Genomic DNA, 20226 nt, shown 5'->3' with positions numbered 1-20226 from the left:
ATTTTGGACTAAGTGGTTTTAATCAAGTGTTTTAATGGGTAATGTTTGATGTTTTAAACTTTTTGGATGTTAATGTACCTGTTTATTTATTGTACGTATTTGTGTGGCATCGAATGATTGCCTGATATAAGGATGCTCTGAGTCCCCTTCAGGGTGAGAAGGGCGGCATATAAATGTGGTAAATAGTAAAAAAAAAAACCAAGTATGAGCCGACCGATTCAAAGAAGCTTTAAAACCAACTTTGTGACTTTTTTTATTGATGGGCGACAACTTTATACTCCTAGATATCACTAGACTGTGTACACTGAGGAAACTCAACATTATAGGAGAGCAGACAGCAAAATTAAACAAAGCAGACTGAAAGAAATATCAACCTTCATCGTTTTGCCCATTTTTTCCCGTTTTAAAATCCCATGTACACAGAAGCATAAATGCAGTTTTGAAATCTCTTAATAGCAATAAAGTTACAATCACCCATCTATATAGACTAACATTTTTTTAACTCCAAGTATTTTGATTTGCAATGTGTACTTTGCAATTTCTCATCGCACAATTATTAAAATGTGTATCTCTTCCTATCAGGAACCAGGAACTCTGAATATTATACTTCTTTTTTGTAGAGTATTTTTAAAAGGATTTTTTTCCTTGATAGAGACTGGCTCATTTTAACCATTTATCCAAAAAAAAAGAAAAAAAAAAAAAGGAAAATAAGGGAAACTCTTGTTGGGGAGGATGGAGAAGGTGTCATTTTTTTTTTAGTTTTTTTTATTTAAGTAAAGATAAAACATTTTCACAGAAATCTACAAGTTCTGTTGCTGGTGCAGAGCTGTTTCTACTATGCAATTAGAAAGTGGGAATCAGCTGCAAATCCCATGTTAAATCCCCAAGGATTCAGCATTAGCACACCAAAACAAAGGAGAAAAAGGGGAAAAAAAGAATTATTGTGTGTTTGTTTGTGTGTGTGATTTGTGAGACCGAGCCTTTCAAACCCTAAAGACTTCATCATTCAGCAAAGTCGATAAGCCAACACAAACGGGGCTGCTTACAAATCCCCGAAAAGAAAGCCTTCACTTTCACTCTTATCCCATAGTTTGCAAGGAGGGGGAAACGGGGAAGGAGTCACGCCAAAGAGCATGAAGGGATGAGGAGGGGGAGGAGGAGGAGTTTAAGAGTTAAGAGAGAGAGTTGGCGTTCTAGAAAGCAGGTAAATCTGGCAAACACAGCAGAAAAGGGGAAGGGAGGAGAGAGGAGGCTTCAAAGCAGGTCGACTCGGCGGTAGTACAGGAGGTAGGCTGTGCGCTCCGCAGACGGCTTCACCACCTGGTACTGCGTGATCACCTTGACGGCCTGGTCGTCGATGCGCAGCCAGCCGTTCAGACCGATCTGAAAGACGTCCGTCGTGTAGTGTCCGCCAGTTGCACTGTTTCCATGATGATAGACAACTACAAAGAGACAGCGGGAGAAAAGATAATGGAGTGGTAAGTAAGGAAGCAAAAGCAAGTTCCAACGGAGGATGGCTTTGTTGGAAGTGAAGAAGCATCAGCACTTGTATACACAGACATTAATGGACAGAAGGAACCCTGTGGCACATGCCTGCTGCCTTGCTTCCACCTCTTGTTTCCTAGCCCTATGGGACTCAAAGTGCTTTGTTTCCCCACCTTTGTTTCAATATCTGTATCAGGGGTCCTCAAACTACGGCCCGGGAGCCAGATACAGCCCTCCAAGGTTATTTACCCGGCCCTCGCTCAGGGTCATCCTAAGTCTGAAACGACTTCAAAGCACACAACAACAACAATCCTATCTCATTAGACAAAAGCAGGCCCACACATCCCATTGAAATAGGAATAAGTTTCTATTTGTTAAAATTGTTCTTCATTTTAATTATTGTATTGTTTTTAAGTGTTTTTGCACTACAATTTATTTATTTATTTATTTATTTATTTATTTATTTCGGGCACTTCTACCCCGCCCTTCTCTACCCCCTAGGGCCGTGATGGTGAACCTATGATACGCGTATCAGCACTGACACGCATGGCTATTTTTGATGACACGCAGACACATGCAGCCGCATGCAGAGAGGTACACCTCATAATAGCCAATCTAATTCCATCCTTAATTTTGTAAAAGGCTCTACAAATTTAACATCTGCATGTTTGAGCATTGTTCACTCCATAACTCAGCATGGATTATATATTTTTCTTATTTAAACCATAAATATTGCAAAATTATGGTGTTTTTTTCTCTCTCGAAGTGACAACCCACCCAAGTTATGCTCAGGTTTTTGGGGAATTTTGACACACCAAGCTCAAAAGGTTGCTCATCACTGCCCTAGGGGGAACTCAGGGCGGCTTACGACCGTCACAATTCGATGCCAACAATTCAACAAATAAAATACATAACAACAATAACCACAAGTTAAAACATTCAATTAATACAGTAACAACTAAAAGCCAATCTAGTGGCCAACGTTCTCAGAGTTCTAAAATCCGTAAGTCCATTCAGCATTGCCCATAGTCCTTTCCAAATTCTGGTCGTCATTATCAAATAAGGTATGTGCAGTGTGCATAGGAATTCATCATGTTTTGTTCAAATTATAATCCGGCCCTCCAACAGACTGAGGGACTGTGACTTGGCCCTCTGTTTAAAAAGTTTGAGGACCGCTGATCTATATAACTAAAGTATTTGGCATGTAGAAGTCTCTTCCCCTTCTTACCAAAAGTCTGTACATGTTTTATTATACAGTAAAGTCTTGCTTATCCAACATAAACAGGCCAACAGAACGTTGGATAAGCAGAAATGTTGGATCATAAGAAGGGATCCAGGAAAAGCCTATTGAATGTCAAATTACGTTGTGATTTAAAAATTCAGCACCAAAAACATCATGTTTTACAACGAATCGACAGTAAAAGCAGTTCAATACACAGTAACGTTATGTAGTAATTACTGTATTTTTGAATGTAGCACTAAAAGATAGCAATGTATTGAAACAGCAGAAGGCAGACTGTGTTGGATAATGCAGAACGTTGGATGAGCAAAGGATGGATAGATAAGTGAGACTCTACTGTACTTTGTTTGAGAAGGAAGCACCATGAGGCTTCTCTCTTATGCAAAGACGTGAGAGTCAGCATTAGGAGCTCTTGCACCAAAGTTAGGAAACTCTTTCTCTGGTCTATCTATTCTTTTACCTGAGGTGTATCACCTGCAACACTAACAGAAAGCTTTGAACCTCTTTTTAAACCTTACCAGAGCACCCTGCCTATTTTCTCTCCTGACTCCTACTGGAAGCTCCGTATATAACACTGGCTATGCTGCACTCTAGTCTGCTATAGATACTAGGCCTGGGTAACAACGGAAAAATTTGTTTCTAAAATCGATTCTTTTTTTGGGGTTTTTTGCGTTTCGATATTTAAAAGAATTCCGAATTTTTTTTAAAAAAAAGTTCGATATTTACGAAATTTCGTAAATGGTAAAAAAAATTGCAAAACAATAACGAAACAATAACGAATCGATTCGTTAATGGTGGACGCGACCACGCAGTACGCTAAAAAACCTCCAAATGGGACAGGGGGAACTTCTGAAGCTTCCCTCTCCCTCTGTTGTTGACTGTTGGTGTGATATTATAATTTTTTTTCACTAATTAAACAAAAAACAACTATAAAACTTGCCCCAGACATGCGGAAATAATAACGAAACGACCTCAAACAAATAACGAAACGAATACATAATGAAATACGAAGCATTTACGAAACGAATTGAAAAATTCGTTTCGTTTTTAAGCTGCTCCAGAATGGTTCGTTATCGCTTCGTTAACAAAAAAAAATAACGAATTTTTAACAAATTACGAATTAACGAAACGAAACCGCCCAGCCCTAATAGATACCAAATATCCCCACAGGTTTTCAAGTCACACACTATCAGTCACCAAAAAAAATCCCACAGCAGGTTCACCTAAAGTTGTTCTACATCATGGAAATGACTTGGAAAGGACACAAGAAATGGAGAAAGGAACCGCAGGGGAAATCTTGTTTTTAAAATACACTGTCTCTATGGCTAGCTCAAAAGAGAGAGCGCTTCCATCTTTTCTTCATATATGTCTTGCTTGCAAAGACTTGAGGAAACAGTGGCATTCCCTCTTAGGCAGTTTTAAAAAGTTCCAAATCTCTGCTAGATTTTTTTTTTAAGACAGACTGCATTACAACTGAGTTTGGAGTGTGGAGAGCCTGAACAACAGAATCTGAATAACAGGGAAGAAACTGACAGGCAACTGCATGCTTGAAGAAATACAGGAAGGACGACCCCCTTTTCTCCTTCCACCCAGTATTTCTGAAGCCATTGTCTGACATGATCAAGAACAATGCCACTCCCGAGTGTGACTCTAGATAGGACTGAATTCTCAAATTCATTATTCCACCTTATACCAGGAATAGGCAACGGTTCCCCATTGAAAAGGGACTAAAACTCTCAATCCTTCACCAGAATGGCAGACTACAGCTCTCATAATCTCATAATCACCACTGGTTCTCCTGGAGGGCCACAGCGATACTCTGGGCTTACATACAGTAGAGGCCATTACACAATAAAGAAACTCTTTGATCTTAGCTATATGTGATGGATTTGAAGGAAATGGCAGGGGGTGCTTTTAAACCCATGTACCTGAGATGAAGGGAGTACATACCTGCAAAGAGCCGGTAGGTTCTTTGGCCTTTGAAAATTTTACTTTTGACACCTGGAGACAACAGCTCTGAAAAACATACAGCATTTCCATTACTTCTTTTTAGCATTATCAGATTTTGGTCTCTTCTCTCCAAATGTAATTGACCAAAAAAAGCCACCCAGCAAAAGTAACAAAAGATGCATTGAAAGCACAGCTGACTGACAATATTCTCTTCTGAAAGGACTCAGGACGCACGGCCACCCTCCCTTTGATTTCAGTCCACCATGCCTGGGCTTGGACTGGATCCTCGGCTAAGATTTGGGTCTAGCAGGCCCAAGAATGAAAGCACTCTGCAGCTTTGATGCCATACACTTAAGGAATCTTTGTGGCTTTAAAAAAAACATTATTTTATCAGAATGCCAGATACTTTCCCAAGATTATTTACAAGTCACAGCATTTAGTCTTTTTCATGCTTTCAGTATGGACATATCCTAAAACAATCAATGTCAAGCTTGGCAAAATGAGAAGAACTACTGTAGTGAACTATGCAAGTTGTGATTTAAGGCAACTAAAATGTGGGAAAGTTTACTGTGAGAAGCATAGCTGGTGCTCCCCAACTAAATTCTATGCCAGCATGTGTTGTCTGCTTGCCCTGCAGGTAAACGTGAGATCTCTCTTAAGAACCCCAGGGACATGAAACATGATTACTTCCCTTGCCCTAAAGGCAAGGCTTGGTTCAGAGGATCACCTTTGCTGATTTCCAGGTCAACAGGATATTCAATGTTTTTAATGAGTTTCTGGCACCCCCCAGTCTTTTCATAGACGAAGCGCTTGAGGTGCAGGACAAGGACTGGGGGGAGCTCTTCGAGGGTCACTCTTCGGCTGATCTCCACCTAAAAGAGAGAAGCAAAGTGGGATTTCACTCAGCCTCCATCTCCATTAGGTACCAAGGGCTGAACATTAGACACCAAGAGTTGTATTGCCAGTTGATTCCCAGACTGGCAGATGTCCACTTTTCATTTTTAGTCACTGCAAAGTTAGCAAACTCCACTGGGAAAAAGGGAAAGGAATAATGTCAAGCCAATTCTTTTAATAACATCTTGAATATCCCTCCCTCTAATCATCCATCATAGTAATGAATATTTTCAGTATCTCCAGTTTCATAGTAATGACAGTTTGCCATACAGAAATCACTCTGTGGACACAATTTGGCCTTCGATTCCATTCTGTACGATACCTAGAACACTATGTCCAAGGGCTTAGTCTATTTAATCAGTGCATGCTAATGGTTGTTGCAAAGTCTAAGAGATCAAGGGCAATGCTTAGAATTGTTCTGAGGGAAAACTTATTGAAAAATGAAGCTTGAGATGCCTGTACTCTTCCCAGACTAGACACTAAAATGCAAACCAGACCAGACTAGCACCTCCAGTGAACACCCATTTCTCCCAGAAGCCATAATTGAACTTTTTGGGTCGTCAAGTAAAGAGGAGGCTAAAACCGAGTATGTACCCAAAACCAAAAGTGAGTGGCTGGCCAAACAAAATCGTGTGGTGAACCCTGGGCGTTTGCACTGCAAGCTTTCCTCCCATACAAGGACGCTTCTCAGACGACCAAAGAGTGTATTTTACCATCTTCACTCCCACACAACGTATCAGACATAAAACCCAGACGGGACCAGTTTGCCTACACATCATTTTTCATGGCAGCACATCCTCACTGTTTCCTCTAGGCTGCACTGCCCACACCTACCTTATAAATATCCAAATCGTCTCTTTCCTATCACATGGTGTCACACTGTTTACAAAGATCTCTTGTGCCTCCTGCATTATGGTGGGCTACACTTTGATTTTTTTTTAATCCCATCTTTAGTGTATCTTACAACTGTACCTCCAATTGTCCTGAAGTCTGAACACTACAGTCCTATTGATGACACTATCTTCTTCATGGATCTTATGGGGGGGGGGGGGGGGGATGGAAAAATGACACTGATTTCACAGAAACATCAAGGGAATCAGAATAATTTAGAATTACTCCCTGGAAGCAGAGAAATACAGCACAGAAAGATTAGATCTCCAAATCTCAAAGGCACATTGCCCTACTTTCAAAAAGTCCAAATCCAATCCCAAGAAGTGTATAGCCAGCCAGAAAAGCACATACCTCCTGCTTGGTTTTTGTGGTATAACCCTGGACCGATTCTCTCGCCACCAAACTTTCCAGCGCGTCTTGAACTGTGCGTATCTTATCAGACTGGATGTCCAACTGCAGAGTGAAAAATGGCTGCAAAGTTGCAGATTCCTTTGAACTCTGTTGGTAAACCACAGATCTAAAGAAATGGGGGAGAGTTAAAGAGTTGTGTTTGTGAAAACTGTTCGAAAACGTCGCTCCAGAGAAGGCTGCTTGTCTGACTGTGGGGGCCAAACATGCTTTCACACATTGTAGTGTAGCTCCATAAAAAGAATACTTCATGGTCGAAGCGAGCAGCAAAGTTTCAAGTGAGACTCAGGAGCTCCAAACACTCAGTTTTGACAGGTGTGAAATACTCATAGTCAAAGTTGAGAACTTCAGGGTTTATGCAGTAATGAAGAATGGTTGAATTATGAGCCTGCTGCAAAACAGTATGGAAAGAGTAATAGTTTGACCAGCAACTAGTTATTCTGTTAGATTGAATACGTCCTTTTCCTACTCCCCCTTTTCTTTAAAGCCACGATAGGCAAAGTATAGCCACAAGGTGACATACACTTCCCAAAGGATTTTATGCGGCCTTCAATGCTTTCTGAATCCCCAGGCTCTTTGGGAAAAGAAAGGGAAGGAGAAGGGGCTGAAATGCCTAAGTTGAACAATTCAATCTTTTAATACGTAGCAAGGTGTTTAATGAAAGTACAAATCTTTGAGAAACAGGACAGAATATCTATGCTGTTCTTTTATTTTTTTAATAGTACATGTGGGGCCAGAAGGCTTCCTGGTCCTGTCCAGTTACCTGGCCTTGCTTTCAACTGTAATTAGAGGAGATAGTGAGAAGCATCAAGTCTCTTTCTCTCACATCAAAGTGACTTTTCTGCTTTGCTGCCCATTCAAAGGTTTCAGCATATTTAGATCCTTCACACACCTTGTGATGAACTTGTTAAAGTTTCCTATTAAATACTGAATGCAAAATGATGAACACAATCTATTTACTTATTTATTTACTTCATTTCTACCCTGCCTTTCTTGATCCCAGAGGGGCCTCACGATGACTTACAAATCCAGAAAACATTTAATGCCGCACAGTTAAACAATAAAACACATCTCATCAAAATATAAAACAACCTAAACATATAAGCATATCAATCTTAGATGGATTAAAAACATCTAAAATCCTGAGTAATGATCTCATATCCATAAGCATTTTGCAAAATCCAGTTTCCCTGAAGCTGAATTGTTTTGAAGTCCAGCTCCTAAATATCTTATACATTGACCTCTTTACACAGTAGCTTCTTTATTTCGAGGTAAGAACTAGCTCTTTCTTGAGTAATGTCAAGATTGATGGTTGCGAGGGGCAGGTTGCTCCACCATTACATTACTGCCAGTTTCCCATCAAGAACCGACAAGGGATTTATCTAGATGAAATAGGCTTTACTGTCCTTGAATCGTAGAAGGAAAATAAGTGTTCTGAGTCAGATGGTAACTCCTCTTTAACATACCTAACGTTTCTGATCAGGCATTTTCCTCGACGCGCCACAAGAACAGCAATAAAACGGAGGCCAGATATTTTTGGACTAAGACCCCTGTCAGCCCTCAGCTAGCATGAACAGCCATCATGAACACTGTGGGTTTTTTCATGATATCTGAAGAAAGGGGAATTCCACCTTGAGGATAATCTCCACAGGAAGAGCATTAATCATAAGAAATGCTGCACATGTCCTGGCATGAAATATTCACATACAAGTTGGCTTAGGTTTGGATGCTTGCATCTGTTTACAAGGAACACATTAGCCAGAAATCATGAGTGAGGACCTAAGTACTAACAACAAAAAATAGCTAGGGATGTCAACAACTTCACTGGGAGGGAGAAAATGTCAAAGCAGCTATAATTTCCAATGCTTGGTTAACTACTAGTACTACTACTACTAGACAGATGCTATCTCTGCCACTGGTCTCAGAAGAGAAAACCTTCCCGCTTCCCAAAGTGGGATCTTGTTTCTGCGGTGACCTACTTTACACAGTGACCAGGACGGGTGCGGCAGAAAACAACAAATGTGGGACGAGAGCTTTGTGGTTCTTGTATTCAATGGGACACTCCTTTGACTTAAGAAAAAAAAAAAAGAAAGCAGGAATCCCTTGGTTTCATCTTGCTTCCTCTGGAAGCCAACCATGGATGCTAAGCTCCAGGTTAATAATTGTGACCATATTAAACATACAAAGCAGAGGTCTGAAAATATACTGAAATGATTGTTTTGAAACACATCATCTATAAAATATTCAGTCATTATTCAAAGTCAATGAAGGCACTGATACCTAACTTAGCCATATCCTTATATGTCAGTTTTATAGATGCATGTTTACAATGGACCAAATTCGACATATGAACACTAAATTCCAAAACTGCGTTAAAATGCATTAATCAGAACATCCTTCTGGAGAAGAGGCACGTCTATGAAAATGACAATAAATTCCCATTCAATTTGGACCCGATCTACCCCTCTATTCTGCCTTGGTCAGACCACAGCTGGAATCATACTGTGTCCAATTCTGGGCACCGGAATTGAAGGGAGATGTTGACTCTAAGCTGGAATGTGCCCAGAGGAAGAGGGTGACTCCAAGGATCCAGGGTCTGAAGAACAAGCCCTATGAGGAGCGACTTAAAGAGAGGGGCATGCTTTGCCTGCAGAAGAGAAGGCTGAGCAGAGACAGGAAGAGGGCCATGGAACAAGATGTGAAGGGAAGTCATAAGTAGGAGGGAGCAGGCTTGTGTTCTGCTGCCCTGGAGACTAGGGCGCAATGGAACAATGGCTTCAAACTACAGGAAAGGAAGGAGATTCCACCTGAACAAGAAGAACTTCCTGACTGTGAGAGAGAGCTGTTCAGCAGTGGAACTATATCTCTTTCTGCCCCAGAGGGAGTGAGGTGGAGGCTCCTTCTTTGGAGGCTTTTAAGCAGAGGCTGGGTGGCCATCTGTCAGGGGGGCCTCGAATACAATTTTCCTGCTTCTTGGCAGAATGGGGTTGGCCTGGATGGCCCATCAGGTCTCGCCAACTCTAGAATGCTATAATTTAGAAGACATACGACCTCTAATTTAAAAGCCAGAACTATTGTTGAGAAACTGTGGGGTTGCCCCTGCTTGTGTGAATTTTATTTCTTCGGCGTGGTCACTGTGAAATTCACACCTGTGGTATTTCTTGTGTCCACGCAGCTGATTCGGATTCTTATTGAAAGGATCTGAATCAGCTGATATGCTATTTGGTTAGCATATCAGATGTCAGGACTGGACTTACCTGTTCAGATCCATGCTCTTTCCACTCAAGCAGTGCCAGCTTCTACGGCATTTTTGCACTGTGTACCACTGGATGACATTTGTTGGGCGGTCATTTGGCCGACACCATACACATTTGTCTCCCATTATGAACTGGACTTGGCCGCCAAAATACATGGGGATTTTGGGAGGGCAATTCTTTTTGCTGCCCTAGCATGACGCCCACCATCCATGGGACTGCTCGCTAGGTGTGGATTTCACAGTGACCACGCTGAAGAAAGTAAGGTTGCTTACCTGTAACCATGTTTTTTCGAGTGGTCAACTGTGAAATTCACACAACCCGCTCATCCTCCCCGCACTCTGTCATGCCTTCTATCTCCGACTGTCTTTTGCGGTACGGAACTGAGGCCTCAAGCCCCGCTGCCTGGCTTTATTACTGGAGTGAATGGGCGGGGCTAGAGTCCCTGATTTGGCAAAAGCTTTTCAATAAGGATCCGAATCAGCTGCGTGGACGCAGGAAATACCACAGGTGTGAATTTCACAGTTGACCACTTGAAGAAACATGGTTACAGGTAAGCAACCTTACTTTTCCCTATTACATGTTTTCCCATGCCTACGCAAGAAGGTAAGGCGGGAAAAGGAAATCAGAATCAAGAAAAACAGCATGTGTGTCCATTTCGCTTCAATACGCACTTCATATTTGATGAAATGTAATTAAAATGTATACCTTATGTGACCACCGAATATATCTGTAATGGGCGTTTGGACGAAATCCGCCTGCCGGGTGACAGAGGATTTGTTGCGCGGTCCCACCTGCTCCCATTCATCCTCACTGCCTTCCCCTTGTTCCTCCTGCTCCTCCTCTTCATTTGCAGACGTGGTCTCTGGGCCATTGGAAACTGCAAGCTCTTAGAAAAGGAAAACACATTTGTTCATGCTTGCAATGAGCTCTACACGATACTTGGGGCGGATTGCTATTGTGCTGATAGCAATCTGAACTGTAAGGAAGTAAAGTTTTTCTGAAAACCCACCATGAAAAGTACCTATCAGTATTTCTACCTGTCTCAGGTGACCATTTTTTGAACTACTTTGACTGCTAGCTCCTTATTGAAATATAAATTAAACAAGCACAGTACTTAAAAAACGCTCTGAGCATCAATCAGGGTTTGGTCTTCTTAGACACAATTTGTCTTAAACTATGGCGTGGAAATTATGGTTAATCTTGATCAGGTAGAGGAGGTATAGCAGACCAAGGAAACCCATATGCATGTTTGGAAGGGAAAAGGGTGGTTGAAAGGGGAAATGTGCCTTATGATTTATAGTACAAGTGTGCTTCGTTAATGTAAGAACTAAGCCGAGTCAATATTTAACAACATGGTTCAAAGCTAAATTATGCACCACAATTTGTGCACTGAGACGTAATAAAACATAATGGTTGCTAAAGTATTATATCTGCCCAGGGACTACATCAAAATAGATTTAAGCACTTCAATTTGCTTTATGAAAACTTACTTTCACTATGTGGAGACAGCAGTTTCTTCAGAATGAGCATTTCTTCATGTAAGCCATTGAGGATGAATCCCAAATACTCTTCCGCATCTTCTTGCCTCCCCTGAATAAACAGTAAATTCTTATAATCCATGACTTTTAGAGTGATCCAAAGTTACATCAGCACTATTTCAATTTCTACTCCCTCATCACTATTCCACAAAGTGCTCCAGACAATAAAATTAAAATTGATCTTCCCAGTAACGAGACAGTACTATAAACTCCTCATCTGCAGGGCTGTTTCCGTAAAACACCAATGGAATAACAAGCGTCTTAAAAGAACTAAGCCTCACCTTTTCTGAAAGACTCGACTTGATAACTGTCAACAATCTATAAATGTATGTGGGTTCAAATGCAGCACCTGGCCTGATGTCTCTTGCAATTTTGTCACCTAAAGCTGCAAGGAAAATAAACAAAAAAAATTGAAAAAAGTTGAAGAGGTCGAATGCCAGCACAGGAACACCTCTGACCTTAAACACACCAGCTTAGTAAAATCAGCAAGCAGTTTACTGAAGAATATATGTAGGCAAAGCAGTAAAAAAAAAAAATATAGCAAAAACAGTAAAGATCCAATATGAAATAGTCCATAAGCTTCAAAGGAAAACAAGACCCACGAGTATATACAAATCCACTCAACTAGGCACTTGAATCCATGAATCAAGACAGCAGGAAAATCTCATAGCTTGGCAAAAACTTGGTTCATGAAACTCAGAGCACTTGAAAGCAAGACCATGATAACATAACATTGACCCGACTGAGGCAACTGTCTCCGGTGAATTATAAAGCTTTTTCAGATCTCAAAACTGAAGGGAAAGCATTTTTCCTGACCTTCCCACCAGATAAAGGTTTGTTATCTCTTTTGTTGTAGTCGAAATGATCGTCTCAGTCTCTGAAGACTTTGCCTCTGTTTACTAACACTTTGCTTTCTGTCCAGGCTTTCAGTATCTGCTCCCTCATTAACTCCTGAACTTGACAAATCATGTTCAGACAGTTGTTCTGAGAAAAGCAGCGAAGGGCCTCTCTCAAGAATGTGGCCTTGTGAATCTTCCTGAGACAGCTCTGGCTTCTTCTGAACTTAACTCAGGCCCAAGCCAACTGTCATCCCCAGGCCATCATCGGGAACATCATCTCCGTTCTCATCAACATAAACGTAATTCCCATCATGAACATCAGATGCAATCACAGGCTGAACAGGCTGACATACAACAGAAGATCCGTTTTTTAAAAAATCACAGCTTCCTTTGTGATTTACTGACTAGACATATTTAATCTTCCAAAATCTCTGCCCCTTCGTGGCTTCGCATTTTTAGACACATGGAGGTTTGTTGCTTCATCCGCAACACAAGAACAGTTGCCCTGCCCACTTGGTAGTGGCAGGGCAACTACCAAGCTCCTCTGACAACTGTTGCAGTCACAAGTTGGAAAAAATAGCAACCTGTTTGTTAGGGACATATAGAAAGCAAAGGAGTCCAAGAAACCAAGACAATTGATGAACAAAGAGTGTGATTAACACGTACCTGGAATTATAAACTCTGGAGACACATAAATTCTACAACATAAAACTGAATATACACAAGTCTCTTTTTCACCAAAACTGGCCCGAGAGGCGACTAAGGAAGGAGCCAGGCCTCTTCCCTCTCTTAAAAAAGCAAGATGCAGGTAAACTTGTAACATTTTGAGGGTGGGACAGAGTGCCTCAGAGATGCTGCATGGCTTTACACAGAAACAGAAAAGCTCTTTGTATTGTATGTTTCCCAATGTGAGCCCATTTGTGCACTAGAACCTTGGCTGTATCGCACAAAGGCTGCATTGAGCTCCTCCACTGTTCCCACATGAAATCAAGACAGTTAGCAGCTGGCATTTTCTACCCACCTTGTTTTGCCTTCGGAGGAACTGGCATGTTTGTAAACTCATTCATCAGGCGGACGCTAAAGCAGAACAAAGAGAAACTAGTGTTAGCTACAGGGAGGGCAAACAGTAACAGGTAAAGTTTGCTATCCATTAAAAAAAAAAGAATTAGGAACATGTTGAACCTAACAAACTTCAAGTTGGTTTGAATGCAATTTTCCTGCTTCTTGGTAGAATGGGTTTGAGCTAGATGGCCCGTCAGGTCTCTTCCAACTCTATGATTCTAAGTCAGGCAAACTTCATTCATTTCAAGATAAAAACAGCTAACTTATCTCTTTTCATTTTGATATTGTCACTTAAAGGAGTCAATAAGTCATCTTTTTCAGCTAATGCCATTTAAAAGCAAACCCAGGTGTGTTTTCTCCTCCAGGGCAAAAGTGGCTCTCATCTTGTAGCTTCCAAAATTCTAATGGGATGAATGAGAACCTGGACATAAGACTCAGGACAGTAGAAGGTGGTAGCACCCCAATTCATCCAGGCTCCCTTCTGCATGTATGTATAAACAACGTTGAAACTCATAGCAAGCAATGGGATGAAGTGCTCCTCCCTCATCTCCCCGCTGCTTCCTAGCTTGAGCAATTCACTCCAGGTTTGGATCAAACCAAAGTTCCCAGCCACTTTCAAACTGTGAAACTTTGGTTTAATGTTAGGTCAATGGATTAAAACACGCCAGAATCCAATTTTAGTTGTCAATAAAGATTGATGAGACAAACATTCTGGGATAATGAGAAAGATAATCCAAATTAGCCACTCAAAGGAAGAAGTTACGCCTTCCTTGCAACTGTGGGATAAAACATGACATGTTCCGCTTTTGCACCAATATAAGTATATTCACAAATTGCCAAAGGGGAAAAGACAAAGGGGATTTGGAGCTGTTTCAGTGGCAAGCAAAGACCGAACAAGGCAGCAGTTAATGTTTACTTTAGCTCCATATCAAATTGCAGGCACTGCTCTGTGACAGAACTACTGTATTCTAATCAGAATACTTTAAAGCCAGAACATGTCTATAAGAGGCCAATTTCAAAATTCTCAGAACAACCCCCTTATCTATTATTTAACTTATCTACGCTCCAAAACATATTTCCCTCTGGAAGTGTTTGCAGGCCTCTCTAGGTCCTCCCGTGCAATTCTATGGCAGACTTTGGACCCAAATAGTCAAATAATAACAATTATAACAATAATAGTCTTAGACACCTGGAAAGTGTCCAATTGTGATCCAAACAACAGCCAGCATAGTGACCTTGTTAGCTGTGTACTAATCTTGTTGTGTTTCAAATAATAATAATAATAATAATAATAATGACAATAACAATAATGGATTCACTATTATCTATGGTTTCAGGTATCCATGAGGGATCTTGGAATGTATCCCTTAGAAAATACAGCAGTTGTACTTATAGGACTCAAACATTTAACTATTCATTTTCAAAAAGATAAAAAAAACTAAGGAGCCATAGTGACTTGAAGACTAGTTCAATCATCACGACTGTCTTGCAATTTACTTACAAGCTGTCTATCATTGGTGTTGATGTACATGGCCGCTGTGATTTCGAATACATTGGAATGGACTTCATGAGGTGATACATAGGAGGGCAAGCCACCAAAGCTTGCAGTGTCTACAGAACTGCATTAAGGAGTCAGTTAATAAAGATAGCCAGTAGGAATTATCTCTCATTCTCGGATACTTGCATGCACACACTCCAGTCTTTGGCAAAATAAACTTTAACACTTCATGATGCAAGGGATCAATTTAACAGTCATTGTAATAACCATTCAGTGGCCTTTAAACTTAACAGTACAAGGGTATCTATGGCACTTGAGAACACAACATAACCAAGAACCCACTTTAATAAACATGGAAAAAATTTCACCACAGTAAGGATACAGCGTTGATATAACACCAGTTTCCTTTATTGATCAGCCCGCGTGGTTGCAAGGAGACTGGTTTATGTACTAGTTTTATATTTTCCAGTAGTTCTGTTAAATGAAGAACACATTCAAACATATCAATAAAAGCCAATCTGTTTTTAACTGAACACAGATCTTGACTATGATGCAAAATCAAGGGAGAAAAAAAGAATGTTAGCATCCCCTTGTGGTCAAAGAAAGAACCTTAGACACTCAGCTTGCTTGCTGAAAGATATCTCTTGAAGCTTTATCACGACATCATTTTAATATGATTTCAGAGGTTAGGCTGATTTCATGGTAGTTTCATCTGGAATTGCTCCTGGGAACATGAATGTATTGTATATTTCTTCATTATACTACTTATTTAGTTATTCTAACAATTCCAAACCCATCAAGATGCTATGTAGCGCAACATGTGAACACTTGGAAGACATTTTCCTCCTGGAGAGAAGAACTAGGCAGCAATGCTCTTTTCATTATAACTCTAAATATGTTTAGCATCATGCAGACAGACTTAATTTGCTTTTATAACAAGGAATGAGTGCATTGCATGGGAAAGAGACCAGAGTGTAAAATGCAGCAGACAGCTGAATTACTCTAAGCCAATATTCAAGTCTGTTCTGAAATGCCTGACCTCACCTGCATTAAGAAATAAGCAGGACTAAGCTTACTCAGCAACATGAAGTCCCACGACCTGAAGCCAGATTGACATCCAAGCAACTCCATTCATGTAATCAACACGACAATAACAGTAATAGAAGCTTCTTTTTCTTAAATGTTCTTCTACAGAAGTATTTTCCCTTTGTAGTTATAAGTCTCCTGTGTCAGAATAGCTAAACAACTGTAATAATTTTAAAATGCTATACACTGGACAGTTATTGCAAATATGCAGGCGTCTCCAATATTCTTCTTGCTTTTCAGACTACTAGAAATGTCGTAGTGCCACCATGACTATCACTATTTGATAGAAACATATGAAAATTCATATAAATAGAATATATTATAAATACATATGGAATATAGGTATACATCAGTTAACAAAGTAGATGTGTTTCCGAGAAATACTTCTTTAATAGACTTTTTGGTCCCAGAAACAGGAATAAAAGGAAAAAATAGGGTTGGGCTCCTGCTCCACAAAATGGAAGGGAAGTTTGGTACAGTTCAGGAGACTGTTTATTAAAAACTAATAATATGAACAAGTGAAATAACTACATGCAAGCTCAGTAAAGGATCTTGGTAATATACAGCTGCAGCAGAATGAAGTTAGAGCTCCATTATTTCATAGCTTGAGCTTTACTGCATTCAATGTGTTATTTGACACACATGGCATGTATTTCTACAGCTCTCCTTCATCATCTTCCCCATGCCAATGTTGCTAAAAAAAGTCTCAGCTAGGCAGGAGGAAGAAAAGAGGGGCTGAGCAGACATACAAGGCCTCTGAAAAAAGGAATGTCACTGTCAGGTGTTTTGTTAACTGAGGTATGCCTATAGATCATTACAAGAACATCAACATTATATGTAATTTTCTTTTTCAGACCTTCTACTAATATGTCGATTTAAGATTATTAAATACAGACCAGGTGCAATTGTTTTGTAGAACCAGACACATAAAAAATGAAAGCATTTCTACCTCGTAAAAACAGAATATAGGAAGAACACCACTATAAAAAATAAGATGGTACAGAAAAAAGGCAAATTGGGGAAATTAACTAAGATTAGCAATTCTGCACTCCAAGAATATCAAAAGCCTGACATTTCCTGAATCATAAGGAAAACTGTTCTGCCCACAACAGTTAATTTCACAGGAAAGCCAGAAGAATAAACAACTCTCAGTATCACTCTGTCCCATTTTCATGGCACAGGGAAGCTTCTCAGTTATGCATAACACCTCATTATGGACGATGAGAAAAAGGCCAAGCTAAACATGTCTACTTTGTCGCAGTGACAGACTATTGGCAGACTGGCTTGATTGCTGGCTTACAACTCCAGGTTCATTTAAGTTAATGTTACCTAGTTAATTTATTCACTCACTTGGTGGAAAGGACAGAGCTGAGTGCACCAGTATATGCTAGTCAACAATGAATTGGGGGGGGGGGGGGGGGCACGGCCTGGCTTATATTTATGTGTGAATGAAGCCAGTGTTTGACTTCTGGCTTACTGAGCAATAAAATGTGTTCCTTTTGTGATTAGACCAATGATGAAGAAAGTAGACAGCTCTATTCAGCGTTTCCCCTAACAGCACCCAGCTCTTCCAATGGAGAGGCTAAACCTCCCCCTCTCACAGTCCTAGGTGGGAGGGCATACTGACAGCAAAGACCCTCTGACACAGCAAACTTTCAGTGCTGAGTTGACAGGGCTTTTGAAACGGAGGCCGACCCACCCCTGAATCTCACAACACCAGCAGCAAAAAGTTGGCTATAGAAGAAAGAACAGAACTGTTTTAGCCTAGACAAACCAACGTGTGCAAGTGGTAGAGCCAAGTATTCTCCACCAAGAACATGCTGAAAGGCATGTATGTGCATCAGTCTGCAGAAGGTAATTACAACAAGGTGCTAATCATGACAAGCCAGGAATAGGGAATACAGGGCCCTTCCAGATGTGTTCAAATTGCATCTGTCATTACCCGACTATATATGAGAAGAGGATACATCTGAATTCCCTAGCTATATTTTAAGCAAAGCATGCTGCTCTACAGTTCAGTTAATCATTTTTCAACTAAGTTAGCGACTGTGCTCTGTTAAAAGTATTGCGCCATTTTGATCCATGCCTTCAAACCCCTGCTAGGTGGGCCCTGTTGATTTTTGCAGCATGTTAATGATACCTGCAATCTTTATGGCTACGGGATCCTCAGAAACTGGAACAGGCCCCTCTTTCACTTCAACCTGTTTCTCAGGGACCACAGGAGAGGTGGCAGGAGGGGTATACTTAGTCTCCACGTAAGCCATAGGCGTGGAAACTGAGGGCTTGGAATTGTGAAAGAGACTCGCCCATGATTTCGCAGGCTGATGAACCACAACCGATCCCAAAACAGGGGTGGCTGCCTCAGCAGGAGAGGAAGCACCTTCCAGCTTCACTTGGTCTGAGTCAGTACTTTCCACAGTGTGCAAGTCTACCCCATTGGCAGCTGGGCCCTCGTTAGAGGGTTCAAGTGTTTGGCCATTGGCAATGCCAAGGCTTTCAGTAGTATCGGTACCAGCGTAAGGCTGGACAGCTGTCCTTAAGGGGCTGTCTCTCCCACTCTCGGAAGGGATGCAAGACTGTTCCAAAGGAGTAACACTGCACACGTCCGGCTGCCCTGCAGTCCTTGTAGCATCTACAGCACTAGAAACTGAATCTTCTGAAACGGCTTCGCTAGCAAAGTCCACAGAGTTTTCAGGGCTGTTACAAGTCCTTGGAGTGACCGACGGGGCGTCACCAGAAAGTTCTACATCGTCTGTGCTTATGCTATTAAGTCCCGTTGAATTTGCATGTCCGTTCACCAATGCCTCAGCAGGAACGATGCCATCGCTGGCATCTTCCAAGTAACTGTAATATCCCGGAGGTCTTTTCTTCTTCTTTTTGCGTTCCCTTTGCCCAAGGCTTCCTGGCAAACTATCGTTTTCAGCATTAGAACCACTATCCAAAGTGAGAGAAGGATCCGAGAACTGGCAGTCAATGGAGTTATAGTTGGCTTCGTTGAGGACATCGCTTGGCGTTTTCTGGGTCGGTGTGCAACCAAGAATGAATTCCGGTGCCTGTGGGTTCAGAGTGCTTGAAATACTGTAGTCACTGTTATTGAGAACAGAAGAATCAGTCTCAATAACTTCATTAACACCAAATTCGATTCGCTGGTATTCTTCCCCTGAAAAAGAAAAAAAGAGTGCATTTATGGAGTGGGTAACAAAAGAGAAAATAACAAGTATGAATTCTGTACATGAACAAACTGACATCTAGAAAAGCTTTTGGTGCAGGAAAGATGCATTAATGTTCCTATGAACTACTGAATAGCTGTGCAAATTTCAAATGATCTCAGAACCACCTATAGTATACTGCTAAATAATTTTTTCAGCTTTATCCAATTTGGCTTATTTAAGGCCTCTATTTTCTACTTTTGAACAGATTCTTCACATCAAGACGGTAGGAAGTTATACCACAAAACTGAAATGGCATCATAGAATGCAAGCATCGGATCACTTTCAAAGTGATGGTTCTCACCTTTAAGGCCTTGCATGGTCTGGGGCCGATGTACCTGAGGGACCGCCTCACCCCCTACCAACCCCAGACATCCCTCCGTTCTGAGGACCAAGATCTATTGGAAATTCCCAGTGTCAAGAACTTGCGTCTAACAGCAACCAGACGCAGAGCCTTCACAGCAGTGGCACCATCACTCTGGAATACTCTGCCACCTGAAGTCCGTGCCTTGCGGGATTTATCAGCTTTCCGCAGGGCATGTAAGACATATCTATTTCGACGGGCCTTTGATCTCTGATTGTTTTTAAATTGTTTTTAAATTGTGTTCGATTTTAGCCTATTCTTGTAAGCTGCTCCGAGCCCCAGGGGAGTTGCGGCATATAAGTTCAAATAATAAATAAATAAATACATAAATAAATAAGAAGGCCTCAGAGCACTTGATTTGAAAAGAAGTGTTCATAAAACAAATGAGCAGTGAGATACGCTATTAAAAAGGTTTTAAAATATGAAGTCATTAAAAAGTACCCACTGTACTACACTTGAGCAGCCAACTGATCTGAATCCCCAAAGCTGAATTCAAATAACAACC

At 40.9% G+C, this 20226-nt stretch overlaps 1 protein-coding gene across 1 annotated transcript in view; it reads right to left on the bottom strand.

Annotated features, from left to right (window-relative positions):
• Positions 1-228: 228 nt before the first annotated feature.
• The window catches only part of USP10 (ubiquitin specific peptidase 10), a 38993-nt gene continuing 18995 nt past the window's right edge, over positions 229-20226 (bottom strand). The window contains exons 4-14 of the mRNA XM_060788457.2: positions 18289-19308; positions 15445-15536; positions 15066-15175; positions 13524-13579; positions 11945-12048; positions 11616-11715; positions 10831-11011; positions 6812-6977; positions 5403-5547; positions 4676-4741; positions 229-1442 (exon numbers count right to left, since the gene is read on the bottom strand). Of these exons, the coding sequence (XP_060644440.1) occupies positions 1255-1442; positions 4676-4741; positions 5403-5547; positions 6812-6977; positions 10831-11011; positions 11616-11715; positions 11945-12048; positions 13524-13579; positions 15066-15175; positions 15445-15536; positions 18289-19308 (2228 nt within the window). The 3' untranslated portion in view covers positions 229-1254. The remainder of the gene's footprint in view (positions 1443-4675; positions 4742-5402; positions 5548-6811; positions 6978-10830; positions 11012-11615; positions 11716-11944; positions 12049-13523; positions 13580-15065; positions 15176-15444; positions 15537-18288; positions 19309-20226) is intronic.

Source organism: Anolis sagrei, chromosome 8 (genome assembly GCF_037176765.1).
Source record: "Anolis sagrei isolate rAnoSag1 chromosome 8, rAnoSag1.mat, whole genome shotgun sequence".
Taxonomy (NCBI): domain Eukaryota; kingdom Metazoa; phylum Chordata; class Lepidosauria; order Squamata; family Dactyloidae; genus Anolis; species Anolis sagrei.
Note: the sequence above shows the minus strand (reverse complement) of the source record. Positions and strands in the feature narration are given on the sequence as shown.